Here is a 16,399-nt window from a genome sequence, read left to right as displayed (position 1 = left end):
GAAGAAAACCTCTTATTTTCTGCTAATAAGATTTCAGTTTAATTGAAATTTTTGTTATAATAACAACGTTCTATTTTTTTAACGAAATATTGAATTGAAAATCTTAGCGGAAGTCTTAAGAAAACTAAATTTTAATATCATATTAAAAACAAATAAATTTCTAAAAGAAAATATCTAATTATCTTCTAATAAGACTTAAGTTTAATTAAATGTTTCGTCATAGTTACAACCCCACTCCATCTGTAAACACAATATTGTATAAAAAACTTCGACTAAGGTACTCATAAAACAAAATTCTATACTAATAAATGAAATATAATTAAAGACAAAGAAATTTCTTAAAAAAAAACTTCATATTATCGATAAATATGACTTCCGTTCTATTAAAATGTTCGTCATAGTTACAACGTTTTGATTTATAACAGAATATTAAATTGAAAACCTTGACTAAGGCCCCCAGAAAACTACATTCAACAATAGTTAATGAAATATTACTTAAGACAAAGAAATTTATTTCAAAAACTTCATATTATCGAGAGATAAGACTTCATTCAGTTCTATTAAAATGTTCGTCATAGTTACAACATTCTGATTTACAACAGAATATTGATTTGAAAACCTTGAATAAGATCCCTAAAAAAACAACATTCATCAATAATTAATTATATATAATATAAGGCAAAGAAATTTCGCTAAAAAAAACCATTTTATTATCGTTTCATGAGACTTCAGTATAATTAAAATTTTCGTCATAGTTACAACTTTTTACTAAAGTGATGAAAATCTGGTCTAATCTGCAAAGAAAACTTTTATTCTCATATAATTAAAGAAAACTCTTTTAAGGCAATGAAATTTAACATCTAACTCTAACAACTTCTAAAATTTTAATTTAATTAAACATTTCGTCATAGTTACAACTTTATAACTGTGAAAGTCATATTGAATTAAAAACATTGATTTGAGATCTCAAGAAAACTAAATTCTCATTTAATGAAAAGAAAAACATTTAAGGCAAAAAAATTGGAAAAGAAAAATTACGTAATAAGTCTCTAGTTTAATGAAAATTTACATCATAGTTACAATTTCCATTAAAAATGTAATTAAAGCAAGAAACTTAAAAAACTTGAATGGAGGTCTAAAAGAAAACTAAATTTTCATTTATTGAAAGAAAAACTGTTGAAGGCAAAGAAATTTGAAAAGAAAAATCATATAACGCGTCTCTAGTTTAATGAAAATTTACATCATAGTTACAATTTTCCATTAAAAATGTAATAAAAGCAACAAACTTTAAAAACTTGATTGGAGTTTTCAAGAAAATTAAATTCTCATTTAATAAAAGAAAAACTATTTAAAGCAAAGAAATTGGAAAAGAAAAATCACGTAATGTGTCTTTAGTTTAATGAAAATTTTCATTATAGTTACAATTTCTATTATGAATGTAATTAAAGCAAGAAACTTTAAAAAGTTGATGCGTCTTTAGTTTAATGAAAATTTTCATCATAATTACAATTTCCATTAAAAATGTAATTAAAGTAATAAAACTTTTATTAAAATTATGTAAATTTACATATTTTTAGTTTTATGAATAAAAAATACTATAATTTTAAAGAAAATCATTGTCATGACACGCGTTTCTGTGTGATAATAAAAATTTTAAAATCTACAGCAAAAAAATTAAAAAAATTCCTCTATTAGATTTGTTGACATTTTTTTTTGTTAATTGTCTCTGATAATTTAGTTTCCAAAAAAGGTGTGTCTGTCTCTTTCACTTTCTATTAAACGAAAATAAATAAAAAATAGCGATTGCCTGCAATCATCAAAATCATGACGTATACTTTTCACTTGAATTATATATTTGAATACTATAACTGATTCATACTTAATATTTGAATCCATATAGTAACAGCTACTTGAAAAATAAAATTTTTTGTTTTTTTTTTTTGGTTTGGTTTAATTAATAAATTTTATGAACTACTTGTAGGGGGAATATGACGTCATTTATTAAAAATTTTAAGATAAAAACTGTACGTTTTTGTTTTTAATTTCAAGAATAATGTACAAAATTAAAAATAACAAAAAAACGCATATTAAAATCTAAAAATAAAAACAAAAACAAAATAAAAACACACATGATGAAAAAGCACAAATTGAGGACATTTTTAAAGTTTTGAAAAAGAAATTTTGTTTAAAATATAAATAAATAAAAACAAAACAAGTTAATGTTTTTTTTTTTTTTTTTTTTTTTTTGAAATGAAAAGAAAATATTGAAAATGTGTTGAAAAGAGCTTAAGGTCTCTTTTGTTGGAGAGTAATAATTTTTGTTGTAAAGAAAATGAGCAAAAGTTTGTACTCTTGCTAAAAGAAAACATTTTTTTGTTTCAATTTTTTAGATTTTTTACAAAATTTGTTTTTTTTTTTTTTTTTTTTTTTTTGAAAAGAAAATTTTGAAAATGTGTTGAAATGAGCTAAAGGCCTCTTTTGTTGGAGAGTAATCATTTTTGTTGTGAAGAAAATGAGCAAGTTGGTGCTCTTGCTAAAAGAAAACTTTTTTTGTTTCTTGAATTTTTACGAAATTTAATTTCGAATTTTTTCGAACATTGTTTTCAAACTGTTAAAAGATGTTGTAGCTCCAAAGAAGGCCCTATTGATATGATGTAGACAATATTGTTTTGTTCACTTTGAGCACAAACTTGTAGCTAAACAGCCACATTTACTTTTAGACACGGCAAAATTATTTAGCCCCAATCAAATCTTCTATATATATATATATCGTTTCTTTATTTCTTTGTGGACATTGGAAACAAAACAAAAACAAAAAGAATTTAAAATTTAACTTTTGATTATTTGTGTTATGAATATAAAGCAAGAAATAAGCAGATTGCTAACGCCCCAAATATAAAACAAACAAAAAAAGAAAGAAAAACGCCAGCAGACCATTAAACAGTCATCGTTTTTAGCATTGAAAAAAAAAACGAAAATTTTCTTCACATTTGACCGCGTGGTTTTCTTACAAAATTTTTCCTATAAATATATATTTCTTAAAGAAAATTTATTAAATTTTTTTTTGTTTTATTTCTCTTTTCTTTTTGTCACAGATTAAACGACTCTCTGAAAGAAAAGGATAGTCAGGTTGGTCGTGATTTGGAAGAAATTGAGGCCATTTTCCATAAAATCTCTGCTTTGCAAGATAAATTCAACAATTTGTTGGACGACATACACACTGTACATGCATTTGATGAGAACATTATAAAAACCGAAACTAAACTTCAAGAATTGGAACAACAAGTTTTAGCAACACTTAAAGAAGCGCAACATTTAATAAAACAAACCAAGGAATCATATATAAAGAAACAAAATCTAATACCCAGTGATATTGATCAAGAATTTACGGCATTAGAATTGTTATCGGAACGTGTACAGGGCAATATGGAGGCGAAACAAAAAGAATTCAAACGGGCCAAAACCGTACGTACAGACTATTTGGCGGGCGTTGATGAGATACAAAGATGGTTGATGCAAGCTGAAATGGAAGTACAAGATCGTACGTTGGCGCCGGCACAAATGAAAGAACTATTACATCGTATAAATCAAGAGATAACTGGCATCTATGAACGTTTTACCATGGTCAAAACAAATGGTCAATTGATCATAGACAATTGCCGCAATAGTGAAGAGAAACTTTTGGTACAGACAACCATTGATCAATTGGCACAACAGTTGGGTCAAGTACGTGCCTGGTTAGATGAAAAGAAACAACAAGTTGGCGATAGTTTAGATGCCTGGTCAAGATTTATGAATCTCTATCAGATTGTTATGTCTTGGGTGGCCGATAAGCGTATATTCTTGGAACAGACAATAGAATTGAAAACCTTGCCCGAAGCACGCAGTAAATTGAATGATTATATTGTGGCTGTGAAGAGTATTAAACCGATTGTTAAGAATTTAAGTGAAATGGATAAAGAATTGGAACATATCAGTCAGGTAACGACTGTGGGAGATCTCAAGGATAAATTACAAGAAGCAGAAGAGGCCAAATTATCAGTGGAAGCGATCTTAATCGAAAGGGTAAGTAGGCAAAATGGGGTTTGTTTGTTTGTTTAGATAATTAAGAAGTTGGAAAAAATTTTTTTTCATTTGACTTGTAATCTAGAACTCCTTGTTGCAAGAAGCTTGTGAAGAATGGGATCAATGTGAACGTAAAATTAAGGACATACGCAGCTGGATAGAAAAGACCAAACAATCTATGGAATCACCACAACATAAAAAGAAACCATTAAGAGATCAATTGGGCTATGCGGAAAAAACTATGGGCGATATTAATGTACAGAAAACTAAATTAAGACTGTCAATTGAAAAGCTAGAGGTAAAGCAAGCCCATAGACTTAATATAAAGAGTTTTTTTTTTTTAAATCCCTGTACCGTTTAGGTTCACTTCAAGAATGGCATGGGTGGTGATCCACGTTTAAGTGAAAATGTTGATGAACTATTAAAGGATTTAGATGGTTTGGCTGTAGGTGTGAAAACTAAATGCTCTAGCCTTGAGGAGACTCTACAACAAATCGATATTTATCAACAGCAAATGCAAAATCTTAGACAAAAGATTATACAAGAAGAACAACAATTGAGACTGGTTATGGCACCCACCTATTTGCCACATGAACGTGAGCGTGCTTTGGCCGAGCAACAGGTACGTTTTTATTTAAGTCTTTTTTTTTATAAAAAAAGAGTTTTCTTTTTTTTTAGTTTTGAAGAGGGTTTTTTTTTGAGGATTTTTATTGTTTTGAATTAAATTTATTAAGGAAACCATAAAAAAGGTTTAGGTGAAAAAATAGGATAATGAACTTTGTGTTTAGGTGTTTTAGGAAACAATTTATTTTCATTTCTTTTTTTTTTTTTCTCAAAAAACGCATTTTGTTTTTAACCTGTTTTTTAGCAAATAAACTAACTAAACAGCAATTTCTTCTTTAATAATATTGTATAAAAAAAGCAACATTTGTTTTACAAAACAAAAACAACACTTAAGTTTTAAACGCTTAAGCAAAGTTGTTTAAAACTTCGTTTTTTGCACGGTGGCTGCATTGATGATTATTTGAAATAGTTTTTTTTGTATAATTTTTTATTTTTAGTTTTTTTTTTAATTTTTTTATTTTAAATTTAAACTTTTAGTTTATTTTAAAGCTAAAACGCCTTCATGTTTTAATAACAACAACAACATCCTTTATTAAAAATCTAATTTCCTTTCATCATGATCGTTTTATTGGCTTTCTAATAAAAATTAATATTTTTCCAAAAACAAACAAAAACTTGTTCATTATAAACATTATCATCTCATCATCATCATCATCTTCTTCATTATCATAATTCTTCATTCATTTACTTGTATTTGTACTTGTGTGTGTGTGTGTTTGTCTATGTTTAATCATTTTAAATATTTAGACAATTTAAGAAAATCATTTTTTTTCTATTAAACTTTAAAGAAAAATTTCTGTTTATTTTTCCCCTAGTAACTTAAAATTTTCATTTTCAAAATACTTTTTAAAATAAAATTTTCTAAAAAAAATATATAACTTTTAACACGTGACACGTGCCAACAACAATTTAAAAGGAAAAAAAATGAGTCTAAAACTTTAGGAACTTGAGCTAATTTTAGATTTTCTTTTGTATGATAAATAGAAAATGTATTTATATTACCTTGAATACAAAATTTTGTTTGAATATTATTTTAGATATTTATAAAAAGATTTGAAAAACAAGATTTTTCCAAAAACAAAAAAGAAAAAAATAATTTAAAGTTTAATCTTAAAAATTAGTTTTTAAAATATTTTATATATATATTAAACAAAATTGCAAGAATTTTGCAATTAAGGGTAAGTTTTTTTTTCTTTTTATGAATTTATATTAAAAAAAAATTTAAAAAATAAAAAAAAAATTTCAAAATTTTTTTTTAAATTTAAAAAAAAATTAAAAAAATTAAAAAAAAAATTTCAAAAAATTTCAAAATAATTTTTAAAATTAAAAATAAATGATTTAAAATCAAAAATTTCTTTTTTTAAAATTTAAAATTTTTTTTTAAATTTCAAAATTTGTTTTTAAAATTTCAAAAAAATTAAAATTAATTTAAATTTCAAAAGAATTTTTAAAAAAATAAAAAAAATTTAAATTAAAAAAAAATCACTTAAAATCAAAAATTTCTTTTTTTAAAATTTAAATTTTTTTTTTTAAATTTCAAAATTTTTTTTAAAATTTCAAAAAAAATTTTCAATTTCAAAAAAAAATTTTAAAAAATTAAAAAAAAATCATTTAAAATAAAAAATTTCTTTTTTCAAAACTTAAATTTTTTTTTAAATTTCAATTTTTTTTTTAATTTCCAAAAAAAAATTTAAATTTCAAAAATTAGCTTAAATTGTATAAATTGTTTTATTTTAAATTAAAACCTTAAAAAAAGTTGTTAATTAAAAAATAAAAAAAAAAAATTTTAAATTTTTTTTAAATTTCCAATTTTTTTTTAAATTTCAAAAAAAAAAAATAATTAAATTGTATGAATTGTTTTATTAAAAAAACACTTTAAAAAAGTTGTTAGTTTAAAAACACCTTAAATTTGAGACAATAAACACCCACCTCACCACCTCCCCCTCCACCTCTAAACAAAATTCACTTCATCACTTGTCATCACTACTTTAAGCACTTACTTTTCTTTTCAAAATTCATTATTTAACATGGAAAATTTCTTATGCTTTTTTTTATACATTAATTATGGTTATGGTTTATTTTAAAAAAAAAACTTAGAAAAAATTTCTTTAAATAGCTTTTTTAAGCTTTTTCTTTAAATTATTTCTTTTTTTTCCTTTCTTCATTTTATTTAATAATTTTTATGGGATTTTTATTTTCTTATGGTTTAATTTTTAAGTTAAATTTTGTTTTCTTAATTTGGTTTTTATTTTTGACGAAAAAAATATTTTCTTTTTTTTTTCTTTTTACCAACAACAACATTTTTTCACTTAAAAAACAAAACAAAATTTCCTAAAAAAAATTTTTGTTTAAACATTTAAAAAAAACAAAAAAAAATTTAAACAAACTTGTCAAAAACAAAAACCTGGTGTTGTTGCTCTACTCTGCTAAAAAAAAAAAACAAAACGGTATTGGTATAAATATAAATATATTTGTCAACAACTTATTTACATTAATAATTAAAAAACAAACTAATTCTAACATTTCTTAAAAACAATATAACACATTTCATTATAATAATGTAACTATTTCATTATAATAATGTAACTTTTAATAATAAACTAATAACTGCTTGTATTGTTTCAAATGCTTAACAAACTGTCTCTCTCTCTCTGTAAAACTCTTACTCTCTCTCTCTCTGTCTTTACATAATAATTGCCTTCTTCTTTGTGGGGTTTTATATACATATATATGGGGTTTCTAAAACCTAAATTATTAAATGCTTGTATTATATATAAATATCTTATAACTACAACTTTTCGTTAATGTCCCATTTGTCGTCGTCTCTCTTATATATCATATGAAATGAAACATTATTAGGCATGTCGGGAACGTGTAAAGAATCTGCACTCAAAAATAACCGCTCGTAATGAACGTATTAAGCTAATGATACATCGTGGCACGCCAGATGAAACTGTATTAGAGTTATAGATTCTTTAAGTTTTCAAAAAAAATTTTTTTTTTAAGCAATTTTCGTATTCTATATTTCATTAGTTTTAAGATTTAAATGTTAAGCAGCCACCGCTATTAAAGCAGTTAAAAAAAAACCAACAACAACAACAATACAAAGCATTTTTGGTAATACCAAAACTTTAAACTCTTAAAAACAAACTCCCATTATTTAGTTCCAAGTATTAAATGAAAATGCTTTGTTTGTATTAAATTATAAAAAAATATTAATAATTTTAAAATAAAACAACAAAAAACAATTTTAAAACAAAATTTTTTTAAATTCTAAACATTCTTTATTAAATTTTTGTTGACCCTCTTAAACAACTCCGCCCCGCCACGCCCCCAACTAAGAGTGAGATCTGCATTATTATCATAGGTTTTTGTTTTCATCTTTCTCTAGTTTCTTTTTTTTTTAGCCAGAAGTTTTACATACATATTTTGTTAATATCTCTGTTTAGGTCTTATTTAAACTTATATGTTTTCTATTTTACCTAACGTTTTTTTTGGCCAATTTCCATATTATTTTCTATTGCACGGCAAACAACAACGACTAGGCTCTACGTGCGTCTGTTGATGATATGCAACAAAGATATGATGTTATAGCCGCTCTTTCGTATACCCTGGATCCACATTCGGTGGTTGCCACTTCATCGTCTGTCTCAATGATGTTGAAACCCTCGAAATTAGGTCTAACCTATGCTGAGGTTTTAGGTGGTCACTCATCGCCCAACGAAAGTCAAACTCAAAAGGTCTCAAGTCCGGTTTATGAACAAACATTAGAAAGTCAAAGCTTTACAACAGAAAACATTACACCTAAAGTGCAACAGAATGTTAGCACAGAAGAATATATTGATGAGTTTGGCAATAAACGCACAATAATTACCACTACCACAAAGACAACCACCACCAGCAGCTCGATCAGCAGCAGCAACATACCAAATGAATATGAAATGAATAAGGCTCGTGAAAGTAATAGGGAAAATGTTGCACAACAAGTGATAAAAGTTGACAATGAATATGATAACAATGTTCCTACTAAATTAGAAGACCCCCAACAACAACAACAACAACAATCACAAGTTTATAGACAAGAACCGCAGGTCGGTAAGCATCACATACAAGTGCCTAGAGAACAGCAAAGAGGTCGTTCACCTAGACGTAAACAACACAAACAATCACAACGTCATCAACAAAGTGCAACAAAGGAACAAACAGAAATAATAGTAGAAACCACTAGCACACCCAACTATGAAACGCAAAGCAACGTTAGAGAACAGCATACAAGAACAACAACAACAACGCAATTATTGTTGCCCGAACAAGATAGAGCTCGATCAAAGAGCCCCATGTGGGTGCCAGGTTCTACCTCATACGCTGAAGTATTAAGAGGTCTGGAATTGGAAAGACTTAGACAGCAAACGCTAAATGAAAATGCAATGTTGCAACAACAGCAACAACAACAACAACCTCAATATGACTTACAAGTAGAAACTCGTGAAACGTGTTCAGAAAAGGTGCAGGCGCCTTTACAGAAATCCACAACGGTTTCTCAAACTGAGGTTACAGACACAACCGCAACAACAGCCGCAACAAATATGTTGAACTATTACACTGAAAATGTACAGCCTTCAGCATCCTCATCAGCATCATCAACATCGCCACTGCAACAAGAAACGGTTGCCATGCAGCAGGAAGTCGTTAGTACACACAGTGTTCCTAATGCTGGCACCACCTATACAAGTACTTACAATACAAACATTCCCATGACGGCTGAAGAAATACAAGCCACTTACTTGCAGCCAGATCTTAAACTTTATCAATCAATGTATGAAAATTTGACCGATAGTGAACAGTGGGGTTATGTGGCTCAAGCACCAGTGGTGCCCGTTCAACCATCACCATCTGATACATTTTATGAGCAAATGATGCAAGTGCAATATACACAACCCACTGCTATGACAACCACTTACACAGGTTATCAATATCCTACACAAGCCGCGCAATACCAATTAGTAGCTCCTGCGGCCGGTTACTATAATCCCCAAGAAACTCAATCGCAAACGGAGGCCTATCATTCCGTTTATGTCCCCAATACAGAACAGTTGTATTATAATCAACAGTTACCCCAAAGTGATTATCAACAATATGCTTATGAACAAGTGGCACAGGCTGTTCAGCAACAGCAACAACAACAACAGCCACCAACTGAAACTTATCAAAATGTTTTAAGTGACCAAGTTGAGTCCAATTTAACTAATGTTGAAACCACTTTAGCCTCTATGATTCAACAAACAACTGTTACTTCTACTACTACTACTACACATATGCAAACTCCACAAGAGGAAGTAGCTCTATATGAGCCCCAAGAGATACAGGTTGAAGAACCTATACCCGATATAACATTCGGGCAATTTGATATTAATGAAATTGAAAATATACCCCAAGAAAACACTATGCCACAGACTGATAATGTTACGACAGTAACAGAGAGCATAGTGGAAACAGTTCCACAAACTCAAACACAGAGTCAAACTCAGACTCAAACTCATACTCAAGAGTATGTGACTTATGTGCCGGAACCTGCGTATCAGCAACAAGCCCAAATTGTAGAAAAACCCGAACCGCAAATAGCGGGCACTACATATGCCGAAGTTTTATTCGGTTTAAAACATGGCCAACATTTCCAGCCATCCAGCCAACAACAGGTCCATGTTAAAGTTATGAAAACAACACAACCACAACAAATTAAAAAACCAACAACATCAAACAATCAGACAATATACACCCAACCCCAAGAAACGATTACGACAACATTAACAACGACAACAACGACTGTGACGAACAAACAACATAAAACTAAACAACAACAACAAAGATTCAAATCTCCTGCTGATCATTTACACAGAGCAGGAGACGAGAGTCGTCCAAAATCGCAAACGCGTCATACTGAGAAATTTATGAAAGAAATGAACACTGGCCATTCAAATGTTTATGGAGAGACCACGGTGGTAGAGTCAAAGCCACACAAGATGACACCTACTGCCATGGAAACATTTGAAAAGCCTGAGGAAGTACATAAACCCAAAGCTAAGAAACCTAAAAGAACTCGAGAAGAAACCGCAAAACCCGTCTCATTACAAGACTTTTTAAACATTGAAAAACAACACGTGACAGAACAACACTACTCAAAAACTGTTGAAAGTCAGCAACAGAAAAACACTAGCACTGAACACAAGAAAGACAAAAACAAGGAAGCGAACAAGAAAAAGGTTAAACCAGAACCTATTACTTCCAAAGTTGAACCCCAGGTTATGCTTCCCGCTAAGGAGCAACCCAAACAGCAAGAGGTTGCCAAAAAAGATAACAACACCAAGTCCTTGGCGGATGTTGTTAAAGGTGAAATTTCCGATTTTGTGGGAAAATTATTGCCCTCCAAGAAGAGCAAAAAAGATAACACCAAAAAAGAAACAGTAGAAGCTCCAGTCACTACTGTAGAGGTGACAGAAACTAAAGTTGCCAAAGACAAAAAAGAAAAGCCTAAGAAAGAGCAAACTACTGTTACTGTAGAGGTTTCAGAAACTAAACCTGTTAAAGATAAAAAAGAGAAACCCAAGAAGGAACAAGTAGAACCAACAGTTTCAGCTGCTCCTATTGAAATTAAAGAAACCAAACCTGTTCAAGACAAAAAAGACAAAACTAAGAAAGATGCAGTAGCACAAGAAACTTCAGAACCTAAAACGCTAAAAGACAAAAAGGATAAAACTAAAAAAGAACAACAACCTCAAGCTCCAGTTGTAGAGGTTGCGGAAAACAAACCTGTTAAGGAAAAGAAAGATAAAAATAAGAAAGATCAAGCTTCACCAGTAACTACTGTAGAGGTTAAGGAATCTAAACTTATGAAACATAGTGATGAAAAATCGGAAGTAAAACATGAAAGTGTTCTAGAGGCAACCTCCTCAACAACCACAACAACAACAACAACCATGAAAAACTCTACTACTCAGTTTATAGAAAGCGAGAAACAAACAGCTGTAAGCCAAGCTAAGGATAAGAAAACTAAAAAGGCTCCAGAAACCGAAAAACCTAAAACTGTAGAACCAACAGAAGAAACTCAGCAACCAAAGAGTAAATCAAAGAAAAAGTCTCAAGACAAAACTAAGACTCTTCTAGAGGAAGCCACAGAATCTAAAACACAAGAGAAATCCTCCAAAAAGACAGTTGAGGAAACTACAGGAGCTTCCACCAAACCACAAGAGAAACCATGCGAAAAGACAGTTAAAATGGTAGAGAAACCACAAGAGCAATCTTTCGAAAAGATAGTAAAGGTTTCGGAAGAGCCACAGGTGACTGAAGAACCTACTAGTACTACTAAAGTATCCAAAACTAGTGAAGTCACCGAATCTGGAGCCATACTCACAACCACTACTGTTACCAAACATATTAAAAAGAGAATTGTCAAAATAATCGTAGACGGTCAAGAACAAGTTATAGAAGAAGAAGTGGTCGATGATGCACCACAAGAAAATGTTACCGTCGAAAAGATTAATTTGCCTGATAGCGCCGATATTACAGGTGCCAGTGTTACTAGCACTGTTCTAAAATCTGGCGGTACTGTAACGAAAACTGTTATTACCAAAACTAAACGTTTAATAAAACGTATTTTAGAAAATGGCGAAGAAATTGTCGAGGAGGTAATGGAAGATGAACCTATAGTTGAACAGCAAGTTACTGAGTTGCCAACTACTACAGAAACTATTGTGCAAACGGTATTAGAAGATAATGCCAAAACAGAGAGCACAGTTACTAGGGAAAACGAAAAAATGGTTGAGGAACCACAACAAGTCACTGAGGTAGTAGAAGAACCTAAGGTCACAGAGACCAGACCTCAAAAGGGCAAAGGCAAGAAAGATAAATCTAAACCTACTACTACTGCTCCTAAATCTGTTGAACCAGAGAAAGTTATTGAAAAGGAAGAAGAACCTAAACAAAAGGTTAGCATTCCCTCAATGAGCAAAGAAGAAAAATCTAACATAACTACTGAAACTCAAGTAACTGAAACTTTGGAATGTCCAGAAACAGTTGAAATGCCAAAGGAAAACATTCCTGAAAATCAAACTGAAGAGTTTAATCAACATGTTCAAACAACCGCAACCTCCTTCACACAGATTGTACAAGGTGGCACCATAACAAAGACCGTTACTACCACCACTAAGCGATTCATAAAGACTATTAATGAAAATGGTGATGAAATCACTCAAGAAGTATACGAAGAAGAACCAACAGAGGAAACTATTGAAAATATAAGCCAACCTACGGAAATGGCTACAATTGAAACTGAAACACCACAATCTAAAGAGGAAGAAAAGAAAGAAAAGGTAACTCAAGAAGTGGTGGAAGAAATTATTGAAAATATAGAGCAACCTTCGGAAATGGATGTTATCGATAGTGAAAGCAAACCTAAAATGAAAGAACAAACTCAAGAAATTAAACCTGAGACTATGGGACAAACTCCTGTCCCAGAAATACCCAAGGAAGCTGTAATTACTACTACCACAACAATGCAAGAACAACCCTTAGATGCAGCATTCACACAAATAGTACAGGGAGGAACAATTACCAAGACATTTACAACAATCACTAAACGTATCATTAAGAGAATTAATGAAAACGGTGAAGAGATCATTGAAGAGGTAGTTGACGAAGAACCAAAAGTTACCCAAATGACATCAGAATTACCCACCACTGTTAAAATGTCGGAAAATATTGGCACAAATGACTTGACTTCAACCACTACCTCACAGGTAACAAGTGGTGGTGTTATAACACGCACCCTTACCACCATAACTAAACGTATAGTAAAACGTATTAACGAGAATGGTGAAGAGGTAATTGAAGAAATCTATGATGAAGAACCAGTTGTTACCCAAGAAGTTTCCAAACTTCCCACCAAGGTGGAAACATTTGTTATGTCTAGTCCTCAGGAGCAAACTCAAATTGTAGATAATACACAAAACATTACCGAAGCCACTAATACAGCTCAAGTAATTGAGGGAGGTACTATAACACGTACCTTGACTACAATTACCAAACGTATCGTTAAACGTATAAACTCAAAGGGTGAAGAGATCACCGAAGAAGTTTACGATGAAGAACCTAAAGTTACTCAGGAAATTTCCGAACTACCCATAACTACAAAAACTCTAACGGTACCAACATCTGTTACCTCTGTTTCGTCTGTACCCACAACAACAAGTATAACATCTTCACAAGTTATACACGGTGGTAAAATTACAAAAACATTGACTACCATCAGAAAACGCATAATAACTAGAATTAATGAACATGGTGAAGAGGTCACAGAAGAAGTTATTGACGAAGAACCCGTAGTTACACAAGAGGTTACTGAGTTGCCAATCACAACTGAACAAAATGTAGTTAAAACTTTGGAAATTGAACAAGACGTATCTAAACCTTATGCGGCACCTTTGCAGCCATTCGATGAAAGTATTGCTGTAAAACAAATAGAACCCACTATAACTGAAGAAAAAGAATCTGTAGAGGTTTCAGAAACTCCAGAACCTACAACCTCTATACAAGAAGAAGAAGAACAACAAGATGGTGGAGTAATTAAAACAACCATTATACGTACTACCAAAAAGATTAAGAAAATCAAAACGGATGAAGCCGAAGCAACCGAAACTGATGCCGCAACAAAATTGTCAACTAAAGTTGTTGAGGATGAGCCGAAGGTTGTACAGAAACCAGTGGAAGAGGAAAAACCACAGCCTGAATTGACTAAAACTGAAGTTCCAACAGAAACGCCTGAGTTAAACGAAAATACTGATGAGGTTATCAAAAAGACAATTGTACGAACTACCAAGATTGTCAAAAAGATATCACAAAATACCGAACACGAAAGCGTTTCTCAAGAAGAACCGAATCAACAGCAACGTATTGTTGAGTCTTCTAATCTTAAGGTTGAAGAACCAACAAATATTACAGAGCCTACCGACGCTGTATGTGTTGATAACGAGCCTGGTGGTGTGGTCAAAACCACAACTATTCGCACTACAAAGATCGTAAAGCGTAAGCCACAAGATGATATTTCAGAAGAGCAATCCTCTGAAACCCAAGAAGAACCCGAACAAAAACTTACAATTGTTGAAGAGCCCAGCGAGGTGGTTAGCGTAACTAACCAAATGGATGGTGCCATTATTAAAACCACCACCATACGCACCATGCGCATTATTAAGAAAATCTCACAAGATGGTCGTATTGTCTTGGAAGAGACTGATACACCTGATGATGTCATAGTTAAGAGTTCAATTGAAATGCCAGATCAGACACCCTCCCCCTCTATTACAAGAAGTAGCAGTAGTACTAGTGTTCCCATTGTAGATTCTCCTAAACCCCATGAAATTGTTTTAACTGGCCTAGATAATATTTCAACGACTGTAGAAAATCCGTCCTCGCCCTCAGGCATTAAAGTACTTGGTATCGAAACAGTACCTGTAACAGTCACACAAAATACCTCGACCCTAGATATGTCATCATTAGCATCGTCGACCACTACTACCACTACCACAACTACCTCGAAAATGTCTAAACTTACAATGTCCCATAAATATAGTTTTGAATCTGACGATGGTAAGAATGTAGTTTATGTAGGTGATGATTTGGGTGGTAAATATCCACCTGGATCTGTACAAAAGATTTCGCTTATAACTCACGAAGAAAAACTTAAGAATCCCATCGTTAAAATGCATTTAGATTTCCCTGAAGTTAGTCTTAAAGTTACCGAAACCGTTACCGATAATTACGAACACTCACAAAAAGATTTAGAACATCGCGAATCCGAAGAGAAACTTATAATGGTTTCCAAGGAAGAAAAACCGATTGCACCACAATTAGTTGAAGATACTAAAGTCGTAGTAGAGGAAACCCATAATTTGATTAGTGAAGTTTCACAGGAAACTCAAGAGACAATTAAAAGTATAGAACAAGCTTCTAACGTTGTTGAACAATCTATTGTTGAACAGTTAGAGGAATCCAATAAGGAAATAGTTGATAATGTAGAAGATGTTACTACCGATGTAGAACAGGTGTCAGCTGTAGAAAATGTAGAGGAATCCAAGAAGTTAGATACTGTAGAAGAGAAGGTTGTTGAACAAATTAAGGAAGAAATTGCCATGACTCCTGAAGAGGAAAGCCTCTTTAAGGAAATTCAAAGAAAATTAGCTAAGAAAGATAAGAAAAAGAGACCTGCTTTACCCGAAGAATTCCTTATGGCTGAAGCCGGTAAGGAATCTTCAGAACCTGAGCAGAAGTCAGCTGTAGTCGAATCGGAAGTAATTAATGAACCAACTGCTTTACCCCAAAAACAAGAAGAAGAGCAAAATGTTACACTTCTTTCTAGTACTAATGAAATTGTTGTTGTTCCTAAAGACGAGTCAAATTATATAGATAAATGTATAACAATGGTAAGCACCATAGAAACTGCTAAACAGCTTGCAACTAACCTCAACAGCATTAGTCCGTCCGCTTTGTGTTATGAAATTCCTAAATACTATTTGCCTCAATTGCTCTTGGCTGAACGCAGTTATCACACACTAATCAAACAAGGTAATGAGCAATTTACAAATGAACAAACACCAACTACATCGACAAACACCAACGAACAAGTAGCAGAAGTAGAGAAGCCTTATAAGGCACCTTTACA

At 31.3% G+C, this 16,399-nt stretch overlaps 1 protein-coding gene across 1 annotated transcript in view; it reads left to right on the top strand.

Annotated features, from left to right (window-relative positions):
- Nucleotides 1-16,399, top strand: part of LOC111680682 (nesprin-1) — a 147,794-nt gene that overhangs the window by 78,442 nt on the left and 52,953 nt on the right. Inside the window, exons 15-17 of the mRNA XM_046947714.1 lie at nucleotides 3,096-4,065; nucleotides 4,151-4,363; nucleotides 4,427-4,687. Coding sequence (XP_046803670.1) covers nucleotides 3,096-4,065; nucleotides 4,151-4,363; nucleotides 4,427-4,687 — 1,444 coding nt within the window. The remainder of the gene's footprint in view (nucleotides 1-3,095; nucleotides 4,066-4,150; nucleotides 4,364-4,426; nucleotides 4,688-16,399) is intronic.

The sequence above is a fragment of the Lucilia cuprina genome, chromosome 2 (assembly GCF_022045245.1).
Source record: "Lucilia cuprina isolate Lc7/37 chromosome 2, ASM2204524v1, whole genome shotgun sequence".
In the NCBI taxonomy this organism is placed as follows: Eukaryota; Metazoa; Arthropoda; class Insecta; order Diptera; family Calliphoridae; genus Lucilia; species Lucilia cuprina.
The sequence above is the reverse complement of the archived record's forward strand: the minus strand, read 5'-3'. Positions and strand labels throughout refer to the sequence as shown.